Genomic DNA, 14964 nt, shown 5'->3' with positions numbered 1-14964 from the left:
CATCACTGATAGCTTTTTTTCAGGCTCTGGTTAAAAAGGATGCGTCATAGAGCGTCCCCTTGCCTTAGACCGCTATTGATGGTACATGCATAGATATAAGGGTCGGGTTAATAGTGCTTGCCTATTTCTAGTGGTTTCCTTCGGTGTTGGGCCTTTGGCGGGATACACATCAGGCCCGATGCGATTTGAGGTTAGCTCCTTTTGAAGAAAGATGGTTCACATCTCATAAAATAGCATTTTTAAAAAAGTCAAGCGATGACGGCTTTACGGTTTCTTACCAGGGCAGAGGCTGACGATTTGCCTCTGCCCTGGTAAGAAGTCGTAAAGCCGTCATCGCTTGACTTTTTTGAAAAAATTTGGGTGCAAGCCCTAAGCGATGGGTCCTTGGACCAGGAAAGAGGGAGTAAGTTGCTCCTCAGTTGGTCCGGTCCAGCATTAAGTTGATGCGGACTTAGGACCCCATGATTCTCAAAACGAATAGAATTTTTATTTAAAAAAAATTGACGTTAATCAGTATTTTAGGTGTAGCCAGTTTTTGAAAATGTCAACTTTTCGGTGCCTTCAGTAATATTCTAGTAGCAATTATTGTTAAGAGTTCAGTGAAAATTTTGTTTTACCTTAAATATATTTTTATTTATTTTCAATATGTCTTTTCATTATAAAATCATTTAAACTACTGAAAATATTCCTCTCGTTTCGATTTGTAAATTCTCTTTAACTTAGATACAAATTAGCTACTATTTGTTATTGGGGTATTCTCTAGTTCTTAGTAAAATTATGTTTTTGTTGTTCGTTATTAGTCGTTTATATATACAGAGACGAGAAAACACTTTTAAAGTACATTTAAAATAAAATAAAATAGAAAAATTACTCGAAAAAAATCTAAAAAACATAAAAGCTAACTTACAGCGTAAATGTTACGCGACTGACTGTTTAAGCGTTTTCGAATCATCAAATTTACTTCCGTAAAATTGATGATATCTCGAATTAACGAAGTTTGGTGGGATTTGGTTATCTATAAGCTTTCTCGTCTGCGTAGATAACGTACGGTTGACTATTTGAATGTTGTGAAGGTGTTTGCTGTTGATAATAAGATAGCCGCCCCATAGTGGAATACGCCGGCCTGGGTTGAGTCAAATTTTGTTGTGAATGGTGAATGTTCTTATGCGGAAGTGTGGCATAATTCTGAGCATATGGAGGGAGAGCATAGAGAGTAGGTTGAGATCCTCCCTTGTAATTGACCGGTATACTTCCTGGTCCCATTTGGAGTGGAGGCATTCCCATCATTGGTGCATTTTGATATTGAGAGCTACTCATCTTCAAGCGAACGATGCAAATGATGATAATCAAAATTGCGATAAACGCAACAACCCCTCCAACTATTCCAATGATCAAGGTGTCGTCATTGTTCAGGGCAGCTTGTTTGATTTGTGGTGGCTTGGTTTTAATCTTAGCAGGTTGCTGGGTTGGTTCAAGGCTCCAAATGATCACTGGCTCAAGAGTAGTTGGTCGAGTAAGAATTTTTGATGTCTGCTGGTGATTGTAGCTCGTTGAACGAAGGGTAGATGTTGTCATTTTTCTAGGATCGCAAGTAAGTTCATCATCACCAACTTCAATCAAAAGTTTCCCCTTCAGAAAATCAGGTGATTGACACACTATTTCAGTCATATGAGAATTTGGAAGCCAGCGACGTAAGGCACGAGCGTTACAGTCACAATGGATTGGATTACTGCTAAGCCCCTTGAGTTTGAGACTATTTCGCCGATCTTCGAGGGCCGTAAGGAATTGCGGTGACAAGACTGTTACTTTAGACCCAGTAATGTCTAGATTGAGATTCGAGGAACGTGGAACTGGGAACAAAAGTGCTGGCGGCAGTGAAGAAAGTGATGTATTTTTCAGCCTTATGGTTAAGTCGCTACTCTTGAGTCCAGCAAGAGTACCAGAGGAAATGCTTCTCAAGCGGTCGCCTCTTAAGCCTATTTCCTTAAGTCTTGGATGTTTTGCAGGCTGAATTTGATCAGTGCCAATTGCAGCGTCTTTGACTTCCAAATCGATCTTTTCTATTCCAGGGATAGCTTCGAGTATGCCTTTAATATCCAAATAGCCCAAAAGTGGGTAATTGTATGCACTGAGTCTGGCAAGATTGGGAAGCATTTGGAAGGCATTTTTCTCAATTTTGGTACATTTTTCAAGATCAACAATGTTCAGTTCTTGAAGCATATCTAAATGATCGAAATCGCCTTGAGAAATCATTTCAAATGAATTATTGGAAAGATCCAAAACTTGTAACATTGGTAGTCTAGCCCACGATTTAGCAAGATGTTCAAGATCAGAAAGCATATTGTTTGAGAGATCTAAACTTTCTAAAAGTGTTGAACGTTGGAATACATCATCAGAGATTTCAGTTAGGTGATTGTGTGATAAGTTCAGATTCTGAAGGAATGGAGTTTCCAGGGAAGCAAGAGCTTTAAGCCCAGTACCAGCAAGATTCAGATCTCTTACCGTTTTCGGTTCACTTAAAATATTTCTAATTGAGTCTTCACTAAGTGGATTATAAGACAAGTCCAGATTTTTAATGTTAACCATGATGCTATCATCGGATGGGATCAATTTAATTCGGTTGTGACTCAAATCCACTGAGGATACGAAGAAGTATTGACGCTGCAAAGATTTAAGCGGGGCATACTCGAAACTATTGTTGGACAAATTTATATTTTCTAACATTTGCAGTTTGTTTCGTTCGAATAGAGTGTCTGGAAGTTCTGTAAGCATGTTTCCTTCAAGATTTAAGCATTCAAGCCTTATCAGTCCTTCAAAGGTTCGCTCTCCTATTCGGTCCAACTTATTTAAACCCAAGTCGATGATTTGCAGTTGCGTGGAGTTGTGGAAGGCCATTTCGCTCAATGATTCCAATTGGTTATTTGAAACTTTAAGCGTTCTCAACCTTGGTAGACGTGCGAAATCTAACTCATCAATACTCTTCAACTGGTTGTAAGATAAATCAATAAACTCAAGATACTGAAGGGATGTTATAAGTTCAGATGGGAAGAAACTGAATTTATTCTTGGATGCTATCAATTTCCTCAAACGTGGATGAATTCTGAAAGATGATGGGAACAGGTAGCTTAGTTCATTCTCTGATATATCCAGTTCTTCCAAACCAGTTCCGGTGTTGAAAAATTCTCCCTTGAATGCATTCAACTGATTACCTTTCAGCGATAGTTTTCTGATACTCATTACATTCACAAAAGTAGAGGAACGAATTGAGGAAATTCGATTGTAGGAAAGGTCAATGGCTTTAATTTTCGGAAGATCTGCAAAAGTTCCATCATGAAGTTCCTGAATATGATTATTGCTGAGTATTACAGTCTCAAGATCTTCCAGACCAGCGAACAATTCTCCCGATATATGTTTGATACTGCATTTACTCAAGTCAATAATCTGAAGTTTCGTGAGAGAAGTTAAAATGTTCGATGGCAACGGAGAGATATGGTAATTTTCGCTTAGATTCAAGGATATCAGATTTTCCAATCCAGCGAATGCATTTCTCGGAATATCAGCAATATTATTTCCGCTGAGATCCAAACTTTTCAGTTCTCCTAAGGACAGAGGAACATTTCCTAGTCCTGTTATTTTATTATGTGATAACTTGAGTTCTTGTAAGGATGTTTCTAAACCCATGAAGATATCAGCAGTCACAAGAGCTAACGAGTTTCCGGATAAATCTAAACTTTCGAGATTCTTAAACAATTGAAAACTTCCTGGTGGCAGTTCGCGTATAACATTTCTTGACAAGGATAACAACTTGATGTCGTCAGGTTGGATAGATCCTAAAATGTCCGATGATAGAGCTGCAACACGATTGTAGTCCAAATAGAGATTAGAAAGCCTTGGAAGGCGACCAAGAGCACTTCCAGGGACGAGGAGGATATTGTTATCTCTGATAATTAAAGTTTGGAGGCTATCGAGTCCTTCAAGTGCGTCGTCTTCAATCTGGAAAATGGAGGGTTATTATTAGTCTATGGTGCTTGGTTATATGTAGGAAGAAGTCTTACCGTTCGTAGTGAGTTCAAGCTGAGATCAAGATATTTCAATGATTTAAGGTCACGGAACGTTCCTGGTGGCACAGTAGTTATTCCATTTCGGCTAAGATCCAGAACTTCGATGTCTTTGATAACTTGCAGGTGTGATGAATCCAATTTCTGTAATAAATGTTATATATGTAACGAACATAAGCTTGTGGTGCACTCAATTAAAAAATCGATTTTTCTTGCTTGAGTAATATCCTGAAAGGTTTCAGTTTATTAGTATTTATTTGTTAAATTAAGGGGGGTAATATACAAAAAATATAAATCCAGTTATACATGCTTAAAACTAAGAAGGGAGTCAGAAGAGAGTCAAAGGAATCAATCTGCAGGTTTCTAGAACACCGACGAATCTAGGAACCCGAATACCGCGAAGAGATATTCAAAAATGCCCGTCCTTGGCGCGGTACGAGGTCAGGGCCGTAGAGAGAAAATCCGGGTCCGGTAAGAAAGTTATGCCGGCCCCTTTATTACCCCTATAGTTAGTTTGAGTTATTTCATTGTGTTTCTATTTGAGGCATCCGAAAAATTATAAATCAATGGGGAACCACCTTCTTCTCTTCTCTTCTCACGTACTATCCCGGTATATTTTTTTTTAAAGAGGACAAACCAAAGCCTGCTGTCATGCGACCCAAATGATATCTAATTTTATTGCAATCAACTTGCTACCAAACAAGAGAGTGCGGGCAAAAGATGTGAATCCTCTGGTAAATCAGCAGGGGTTTAAGATCAAGAAGGTCATACAAACAGTTCAAAACGAAACTAAAGGCACCGAAGAGAGAAAGCAGGTCCCCCAAGTGCGAGCAATCGAATCGGCAAAATCCAAGGGAAATGAAAACGGTGGATGGAGCAAGATAGTTAATAAAAAGGCGAAGAAGAAAGCAAAAGTGCGAATACGTCCAGAGGCAATTGTGGTCTCGAGCAAGGAAAATTTGTCCTACACGGAGGTATCGAAAAAGGTGAGGAGGGTGACCTCATGTTTGTGCTGGCTTCCGAACTCAAGTTAAGAACTCACTTGGGGAGAATGTCACAGTACGGGCCCAAAAACATAAGGTCTATATACAGTGCAAATATTTTGATGGAGTGACATCCAAAGGAAAAATTTCCATTGCCTTGAAGGAACAGTTCAAGGTGAAGGAACTTGCCGATGAGTCCATTGTGAGTTTGCGGAGAGCCTATGACAATACTCAAATGGCCACATTGCGATTAACAGTGGACGCAGCGCAGAAGTTATTAGCGGCCGGGAAAGTTCGAATCGGATGGGTTGTCTGCCGTCTGAGAGATCAGTTTTCTCTAAAGGGGTGCTTCAGATGTCGCGCGTTTGGTCATTTCGCGAAGGCATGCAATCAATGCTGTCGGTTCGATCGATGCAGAAGGTATTTGAAGAAACGCTATATTGACAAAGAGTGCAATAGGGGACCCAAATGCTTATTGTGGGATGAAAGGGAGGGATGGAATTACCTGTATATTGCCGGAGGTGGTCAATGTCACGAATTTAGGAAGGCGCTGACTTTTATGGGGGGGGGTCAGGTAGCCAGTGGCTTTGTGTGGGCGAAAATAAACGGGATATATGTGTACAGCTGTTATGCTCTACCAAGTTTGACATTGCCCGAATTCGAAGAAATGCTTGACAGTCTTGTTCTCGACTCAAGGGGTCGTAGTCCACGGGTGAATGCTAGTGACTTCATAATTCAAAGAGGGGGGTTTGCCTCAATCGTAGACCTAACCTTTGTCAGGTTTCCATTGGTGCGTGGTATGTCCTGATGCGTCATTAAGGACTACACCCACAGCGATCACCAGGCAATGTTCTTTGTCGTATGAGTGGAGCCACAGGGCAAAGGACCATCATACACGAAACCGAGGAAGATGTCTGAATAGTCTGCAAAAGGTCTGGATGAGCTGACCTTTATAGAGCTGTGGCTAGACCATGTGGCCCAATGCATCGCCGAAGCATGTGATGCATTCATGCCTAGGAGGTGCTCATTCCCCAGTAGAAGACCAAACTACTGGTGCAATACTGAATTGACCAACCTTCGATGAGCTTGTCAGCAAGCCAGAAGAGTGGCTCTGACAGAATCGACCAAGGGCAAAAAGAGCGCGCCTTTAGGGAAGCCCGCAAAGCTCTCAAGCTCGCCATCCAACGGGGCAAGAGGGAGCTTGTTGTAGACGCAAAGCATCTCGAAAATGCTTAGTTATACTCATGCCGAGTCGAGCAGTGCTGTTAAGGGTTAGCTAGAGAGTTCTGGGCTCACACTCGCGGAGGAGAAAGTGGAAGCGGTCCTCATCACTATGCGTCGTAAAAGGAATTATTATCATATCATCACTTTTAAGCCTGCCATCAAATACTTAGGAGTGATGATAGATGGGAAGCTCAGCTATAAGTAACACGTGCAGTATGCCTATGACAAAGCATCCACCGCAAATGTGGCTCTGGCAAGGATGATGCCGAACGTGGGTGGGCCACGGCATGCTTCCAGATTGCTTATAGCTAGGGTAGTGAGTTCGATCCTTCTCAACACAGCTCCACTTTGGGGAAAGGCATTGCAGGTCACATTTAACTAACTCTAGCTAACAAATTGAGTGAAGTTTACAGAATAACATCATCATCATCATCATCATCAATGGCGCAACAACCGGTATCCGGTCTAGGCCTGCCTTAATAAGGAACTCCAGACATCCCGGTTTTGCGCCGAGGTCCACCAATTCGATATCCCTAAAAGCTGTCTGACGTCCTGACCCACGCCATCGCTCCATCTTAGGCATGGTCTGCCTCGTCTTCTTTTTCTACCATAGATATTGCCCTTATAGACTTTCCGGGCGGGATCATCCTTATCCATACGGATTAAGTGACCCGCCCACCGTAACCTATTGAGCCGGATTTTATCCACAACCGAACGGTCATAGTATCGCTCATAGATTTCGTCATTGTGTAGACTACGGAATCGTCCATCCTCATGTAGGGGGCCAAAAATTTTTCGGAGGATTCTTCCCTCGAACGCGGCCAAGAGTTCGCAATTTTTCTTGCTAAGAACCCAAGTTTCCGAGGAATACATGAGGACTGGCAAGATCATAGTCTTGTACAGTAAGAGCTTTGACCCTATGGTGAGACGTTTCGAGCGGAACAGTCTCTGTAAGCTGAAATAGGCTCTGTTGGCTGACAACAACCGTGCGCGGATTTCATCATCGTAGTTGTTATCGGTTGTGATTTTCGACCCTAGATAGGAGAAATTGTCAATGGTCTGAAAGTTGTATTCTCGTATCCTTATTCTTCTTCGTGTTTGTGTTTGACCAGTGCGGTTTGATGTTGTTGGTTGATTCGTCTTCGGTGCTGACGTTGCCACCATATATTTTGTCCTGCCTTCATTGATGTGCAGCCCAAGATCTCGCCTCAATTGCCGCCTGCTCGATCTGGATGAAGGCAGTTTGTACGTCTCGGGTGGTTCTTCCCATGATGTCGATATCGTCAACATAGGCCAGTAGTTGGGTGGACTTAAAGAAGATCGTACCTCTTGCATTTACCTCAGCATCACGGATCACTTTTTCGAGGGCCAGGTTAAAGAGGACGCATGATAGCGCATCCCCTTGTCGTAGACCGTTGTTGATGTCGAATGGTCTTGAGAGTGATCCTGCTGCTTTTATCTGGCCTCGCACATTGGTCAGGGTCAGCCTAGTCAGTCTTATTAATTTCGTCGGGATACCGAATTCTCTCATGGCCGTGTACAGTTTTACCCTGGCTATGCTATCATAGACGGCTTTAAAGTCGATGAACAGATGGTGCAACTGATTGCCATGTTCCAATAGTTTTTCCATCGATTGCCGCAGAGAGAAAATCTGATTTGTTGCTGATTTGCCTAGAGTGAAGCCTCTTTGGTATGGGCCAATGATGTTCTGGGCGTATGGGGCTACCTATATCTTATAGATGGTACTCAGCAACGTGATACCTCTATAATTGCTGCACTGTGTGATATCTCCCTTTTTATGTATGAGACAGATAATGCCTCGTTGCCAATCGTCAGGCATTGATTCGCTGTCCCATACCTTGAGCACAAGTTGATGAACCACTTGTTGTAACTGGTCGCCTCCATATTTAACCAATTCGGCTGTAATTCCATCGGCTCCTGGCGACTTATGATTGAGAATAACAGCTCTAAGAATGTGCTCCGCATTCAAGACTGTCTCAGATGATGCAGCATTCGTTATCTCAGGAATGATGCGTATTGACATCTTGACAGATGAGATGACGAACATATACAATGCGAAGTCTAGCTCTCCTTTATCGCAGACGAAGAACCAAGTTGAAGTGAGCTGGCACTGCCTCGTGATGTAATACCCTATGGTGGTTCCCAGACGCTGGCGTGTCCAGGCCAGTACTTTTTTTGAAAATTTCCACCTCCTCACAAAAAATATAGGCAGGCAGACATTAGCCCAATTTGAATAAGTTTTCTTTACACAAAACCTTAAAAATGATGTCCACCAGACAAAGATAACAATTGACGAGTAGAAAATGTATATACTTAGGTACAAGTGACGAAAGATGAAAATGAAGTTGATGAAATAAAATGCCGAATTGAGCTCGTAAACAGAGCCTTCTACTCGGCCCTGCTGATTTTAAAAACCAGCAGCATACAAATGAAAGTAAAGCTCCGAGTATACAAAACGATAAGAAGACCTGCACTATGCTACGGACCCTAACACAAATTTAAAAAAAACAAGTCGGAATACCGGAAGCTCGCGCTTCGGGTATAAAGGTTTTGTGTTCATCTTATGTAAGAGACGCACATTTCCCTGTCCGTATATAGCTACAAATCCAACATAATCCTTCATATTTTTCCAAACTACGAGACATACGTACATATTAGAGCCATAGATATCACGCTCACCCTAAACAAACAAACTGCCTATTACCTGCTGTACACATATATGCACGTATCTAAATTTATCGTACCCATATTTCCGATTTACGTCTTATATCTATCTGAATTAGGCACTAGCCGCAAAGTTCATTAGCACGCATATATTATATACCTACATATACACATGTCTGGTTGACAAATAACTAAAAAACTAAAACAAAATAATTGTCTGCGACCCAATTCAGAAGAATTCATTTCGTTGTGGTATTGACGAATTGATATGTGATGATGACGTCATGCGGGTTGTAGAGTGCACGAAATTCACAAAAAATTGTAAAGTTTCACCCCCAATAACTTTGTTAATAATAGTTGGATTTTCTTCAAACTTGACCAAACTGTGCATTATATTCTTCGTTACACTCATGCCAAATTTTGTATTTCTGGGATGAACATAAGGGGGGGTGCCGGGTAAATTTCTAAAATATGGAAATATACTATTATTAACTTTATTTGTGCAGATATCCGAACCGGATATATTTTGAGGCCTAGATTTCGTAGAGGTGCACCACTGTGATTTTTTCCAGATTTTTCGGTTGGATAGGTTCTGAGAACGAGACCTGTTACACTTTTTGTGGGTCATATTTTCAACCCTTACTCCCCTATGTTTCATCTAATATCAAATATTGAACCAGATTCGAAAAGTACTAATTGAGACCTTTCATTTGATACCCTACTTGGCTACATTTTGTGAAAAAAAAATTTGCACCCTCCATTCACATGTACGGAGAGCCCCCCCTTAAACTTAACGCAAGATGGCGCCACTTACTGCATGTAAAGGGATCACCAGATTACATACTCTCACCAATTTTCGTGACAATCGGTCTAGCCGTTTCCGAATAAATCGGGTGTGACAGACAGACAGACAGACAGACAGACAGACAGACAGACAGACAGACGGACAGACGGACAGACGGACAGACAGACACCGTCACCATTCTAATAAGGTTTTGTTTCACACAAAACCTTAAAAACAGGTTCATATTTTTAAGAGGAGGGTCCGGAAGAGAATAATAGGAGCTGAACGAGAAGACGACGGGGAATCAGATACAACCATGACTTGTACGAAATACAATATTTTATGACTCGGAAGGCACAATGCCACGTTCAACGTATGGAAAACACTCGGAAACATAAAAGGGTATTCGAGGTAAAAGCAGAAGGACGAAGACCGGTTGAAAATACCCGAAAGCGTTTCGTAAATTCTGTTGACGAAGACAGTGCATCGCTGCTTGGACTTAAAAATTAGAGGACGCGATCAATGGGAAAAGGATGATCTGCTAGAAGTTTTAACAGCCTTATGCACTGACGTAAGTTTCCACCAATGCTGTGAAAATCTCTTTTTTGACAGATCCTACCTCAGATAAAGCGATCAGATGAAGGATTTCGGCATAAATCGGTATGTTTGTAGTTTTTTACTCAGAGAGGCCTAGTTTGAACCTTGGTTGAAGCATAATTGATGATGATAACGTCCATTATGGTGCACCGTTACGATTTTGATTACGCTCTCGATTATTATTTTTCCCATTTATTACGATCTCGGAAGATGCCGGATTTTGCCTAATACTAACACTAAGTGCCAACATTTACGCTCGGACCGGATCCTACCTAGTTAAAAGATAAAGGGGCTCTGGTGGTGGTGGTTGATAGTGGGTTAGTGAGATAATCCGTCGAGAACTCCCCACTAGATCTAACACGAATGCAGAATGGTGTATTTCTGCACAGTTTGAATCAGACCGTGTGAGAGTCCCAGGATATCAAGGGAAGCCGTGAGGGATTTAGGTACAATGCCTGTAATTGACAATATTATGGGAACTATTATACAACCACTTTCTCGAGACGCCCGAGCTAGTGCCTCATAGTTCACCTTCTTCTTCTGGTATTTCCGTTCAATGTCACTATTTTGGGGGATAGCAAAATCAATAATAGACGTGGAGCGACCCGTCTTGTCAACTAACAGCACGTCAAACTTCCATATCCAACTTTGAAACCAATAGATCTTATTTTCCAGATATTAGCTTTTTGTACCTCTTTTGGGGTTAAAATCAAAGTGTCAATTTTTCTAGAGATTTAAATGATTATTTTTCAGAATTCTTAAAAACCAAAGCCAGGTTGAAGCAATTTTTTTATTAGTAGGTTTAAGGTCTATTAAATGATTTCACTGTCATCTTGACCAATTTATTTCTATTAAAATGACTCACCTGGATCATATTTGATGATAAATTCAACGATTTCAATGATTCGATTGTTTCGAGCGCAACAACTGGAAACAGGGAAATAAAATTCTGCGATAAGTCCAACACTTCCAGACTATTGACCCCTTCAAAAACATCACTGTTCATTTTCGAGATGCGGTTCCCATTTAAATTGATTTCTTTAATTGAGTCCAATCCACCAAATGTTCCGCCTTCGATTGTTTTGATTTGATTATGTGCCAAATTGATTTTCTCCAAATATGGTTGAGCGGCGAACGATTCAAACTTTAATTGCGCTGTGTTAACAATATATTTTTTGTTTAGTTTGATTAGCCAAGTTAAAGAGGAAGATAATTTGTTATGTATGAATCACCTATGTTATTTCGTTGAAGCGATAAAACTTTCAATGTATCTGGCCCGTTAATTGAGTTCGATGGCACTTCGGATAGGCTGTTGTTGTCTAAATAAAATTCCTGTGGAAGAGATGAAATGTAGTTAGATGAATGGTTGATTTGATAATTGGAAAATCTGTATCTGCAGTCGATGGCTTCATATTGTGCAAGTTTCAAAACGCTTGACGTGACATGAATAATGCTTGCAAACTGAATTTTTCCTATATGCCTACCAATGTCTCAGCCCAGAGTAACTGAGAACTGAGCAGCCAAAACATGCGCTCATCATATTTCGGCCTGATTATTAGTTTACATTAAAACAATCTTTGAAATAGCCTGGAAGACATCGGAAAGTACTTCAAAGGGTTATAAGGCTTGTATTGCTCCCTAACCTGGACGGAAATCCTGCATCTTACGGTAATCGCCAGAAACAATCCGAAACCGGATTTGCGTCTGCTACCACTCCGGCCTTCGAGAATACAGAAGCACATTGCCGTAAGAGGCAGAGGAGGACTCCCCGGAGTCCCACCATCTTCCTTCGCTTGGATCCAGAATGTGGAGTTAATATCCTTGGAATTCTCGCGTCGAATTGGAGAAAGTGAGTATTCTGAGGACCCTGGCTACGGTTGCCTGCGTACATTCCAAAAACCAATTGGACTATGATTTGGAGTTTTGGGTAAAGATCTTCGATCTTCGGCAGGCTAGTTCCTAAGTGTATATATTAACTATATTATGTCAAGCAAGCCTATAACTGTTAAGAATTTTTGTATATTACCTACTTTCAAATTTTTCAACTTTGCATTTGGTATTAAGTATTCTCCCAGGCGCCTCAAGCTACTTTGCATAATTGCCGAATACTGCCCCAGAACGTGCAGAAAGGTTTTGACATATTCCGGACAGAATCTGCAGGCAGTGTCCGTAGACAATCCTTGCTTTCCCATTATGATTCGGAAGTTCTTCTTGATTAGATACAGTCCTCTGTGCGCTTGGGTTCGTATTCCCTAATAAGGACCCTGGACTGCTCAATTCCTGGTAAACCCACTCAGTAGGGTTTCCTCAACCTTTCCTCTTCATGTTTTAATGCCATAGCCATGAACCCATTTCCGATTCCACAGAAGGATTCTGGCCTTGGTTGGTATACCACGGAAGGTGGTATACCATCTCAAGGTACTAGCATCTCAGAGCCTATTGGTATACGGAGAGGCATTTTCCAAGGGAATTTATTTATGTTGTTTGGCATTGAACCCTCTTTCATGGTTACTGAATAATGCTAGATGGTATGGTGTTGCAATTAAATATGGGTATCCTGCCAAGTACAAGCTGTCATACTTGATGTGCTTAGATGACGTCAAGCTATATGCTAGTATTCATGACCATCTTAGAAGTCTATTTCAAATAGTAAACATGTTCAGCAGTAAAATCCGGATGGAATTTCATTAACACACATGCCGGACATAGCATTGGTGATTTCCATATGCAAGTTAGGATCGAAGCAGATACAAATAAATACTATGGTTGTTGCGGCGTAAGGACACCGCCAAGCCGACTTGCTACGCACTTATTTTTACAGCACAAAGCAGGCAAGTCCCTGTGTGGACATGCGGCTGTTTGTAAGGCAGATGGCGGATTGACTCCACTTAGCGTGAAGGATCGATCTCTCAATTGTTTGAGTGGGGTGTAGTCAGAATTAGCTCTGGCAGTCATTTGCCGTTCTCCACTTATCGAACAGATTGCTATGTGCTATGGAGCTCTTTCCTGTGATGGAGGAATTTATGTGTACCATTTGAGGTCACCCTCCTCCTCTTCTGGCTACCCGGTAACAGGAACATAGAGGAGAATGAGCGGGTTGATCAGCTGGCCAGGTGGGGCTCTGCTCTTGGCAGCCTCTTTGGTGGGATAGTCTGTGTTCCGCAGGAGACTGTCAAGGGTGGAATCTATTCGCACTTCTATTCGCGGACCTTAGATGACGAAGGGTAATCACCTCTGCCAAGTCAAGGAAGATTTGGCCCGCTGATAACAAAACTCGATCGCGTGAGCTCTTGTTCCCAACGTGCAAATCCATACAAAACCAAAGCGTTGCTAAGGCTTCAGTAGCAGCAAAGTTTCAAAATTTGCAGGTTGCTAGCTCACCAATTTCTACCGCTTTCAGCTACCTTTTATGCAAGTAGGGAAGACTCACAGTTTTGTGAATGACAGCCTTTTGTCTATGTCTGCCCCAAGATATTTTAGTGATATCCGAAATTCTTCAATTTTAATTTTGAAGACTGTGTTCTCCCTCGACACATTGGTAAGTACTGTCAAACCACCTGTCTCGAATTATTTTTTGACAATTCGGTTAGGCTTATTGACTGCCTACTCTTCATCTTAGTTGTATTTCTCGGAAAACATGATCGCTATGTCGTCCGCATATTCCATCACGGTTGCTAGTCCAGTGGGTTTTAGGTGCACCACGCAATCATATATAATTTTTTTAAATAATGATCCTAGCATTAAGCTTTGTGGTACTTTGGCGGCTATAGGGCCGTAGTTAGTGATCTTATTTAGACTGTAGTATAGCTCCCGTCAGTGAAGCAAATGATACGAATCTAAAATAGGATCTAATAGACCGTATGTGCAGTGCTAATGGGACCTTGTAGTGCTGCCAGCCGTATGACGTTAATGTACTCTGACACTGGACCCCATTTTAAATTTGTCATATCGTGCAGCGCTGTCAGACTTCAAGAATCCGGATGTTGCAAATCACGTCACATGTAAGCCGAGTTTCAAGAGGAGGTCTTTTCAACCGGGGCAAAGATGAAAACCAGCGATGTGTTGTGAGGTTATGTCACTGTATTTCTTACCGCCGGATTAAAGATGGTATGGGAAGTCGATGCGTGAGTATACTTGAATATGCACGGTTTTCCGGGATCCGGCAGTACATTCCAAGTGGAGATACCGTTAATACTAAAGGCTCGTCAATCGCCGGGGTATGATTGTGACATAGTCATTTTAACCGAGAGCTAAGCGATCATTAAGGCTTTATATTTAGTGGTGACACTCACCAATCTAATAGTTCAGTGCATGTACGCGTTGATTCCCAACAATAGGCCAGGTTGGTTCTGAAGATTTGATCAGGCTAGACTCTGTTTCTCTTGCCCTTCCCAGAGCAGCCACAGTGTTAGGTCATCCTTTGCAGAGCTTTAAATGGCGGTTTAGTGCCAGTAATTGTGCAATTCAGATACACGCGTTGAAACCAAAACACACTCAAACAAGACACAGGTTTCCCTGTATTTCTGGCGACTGTTGTAAATAAAAACCAGCATGTAAATGCTTGTTTTTGAATTTATTTGTATTTCGAATTATATTGGGTTTAGGAAAAAGAAATGCCGTATTTGTGATCGAA

At 41.5% G+C, this 14964-nt stretch overlaps 1 protein-coding gene across 2 annotated transcripts in view; it reads right to left on the bottom strand.

Annotated features, from left to right (window-relative positions):
• Positions 1-612: 612 nt before the first annotated feature.
• Positions 613-14964, bottom strand: part of LOC119651676 (chaoptin) — a 103099-nt gene continuing 88747 nt past the window's right edge. For both annotated transcript variants that reach the window (XM_038055371.1, XM_038055370.1), the window contains exons 6-9: positions 11564-11663; positions 11197-11486; positions 4056-4202; positions 613-3993 (exon numbers count right to left, since the gene is read on the bottom strand). In XM_038055371.1, the coding sequence (XP_037911299.1) occupies positions 1012-3993; positions 4056-4202; positions 11197-11486; positions 11564-11663 (3519 nt within the window). In that variant the 3' untranslated portion in view covers positions 613-1011. The remainder of the gene's footprint in view (positions 3994-4055; positions 4203-11196; positions 11487-11563; positions 11664-14964) is intronic.

Source organism: Hermetia illucens, chromosome 3 (genome assembly GCF_905115235.1).
Source record: "Hermetia illucens chromosome 3, iHerIll2.2.curated.20191125, whole genome shotgun sequence".
NCBI lineage: Eukaryota > Metazoa > Arthropoda > Insecta > Diptera > Stratiomyidae > Hermetia > Hermetia illucens.
This window is presented reverse-complemented; position numbering and strand designations above follow the sequence as displayed.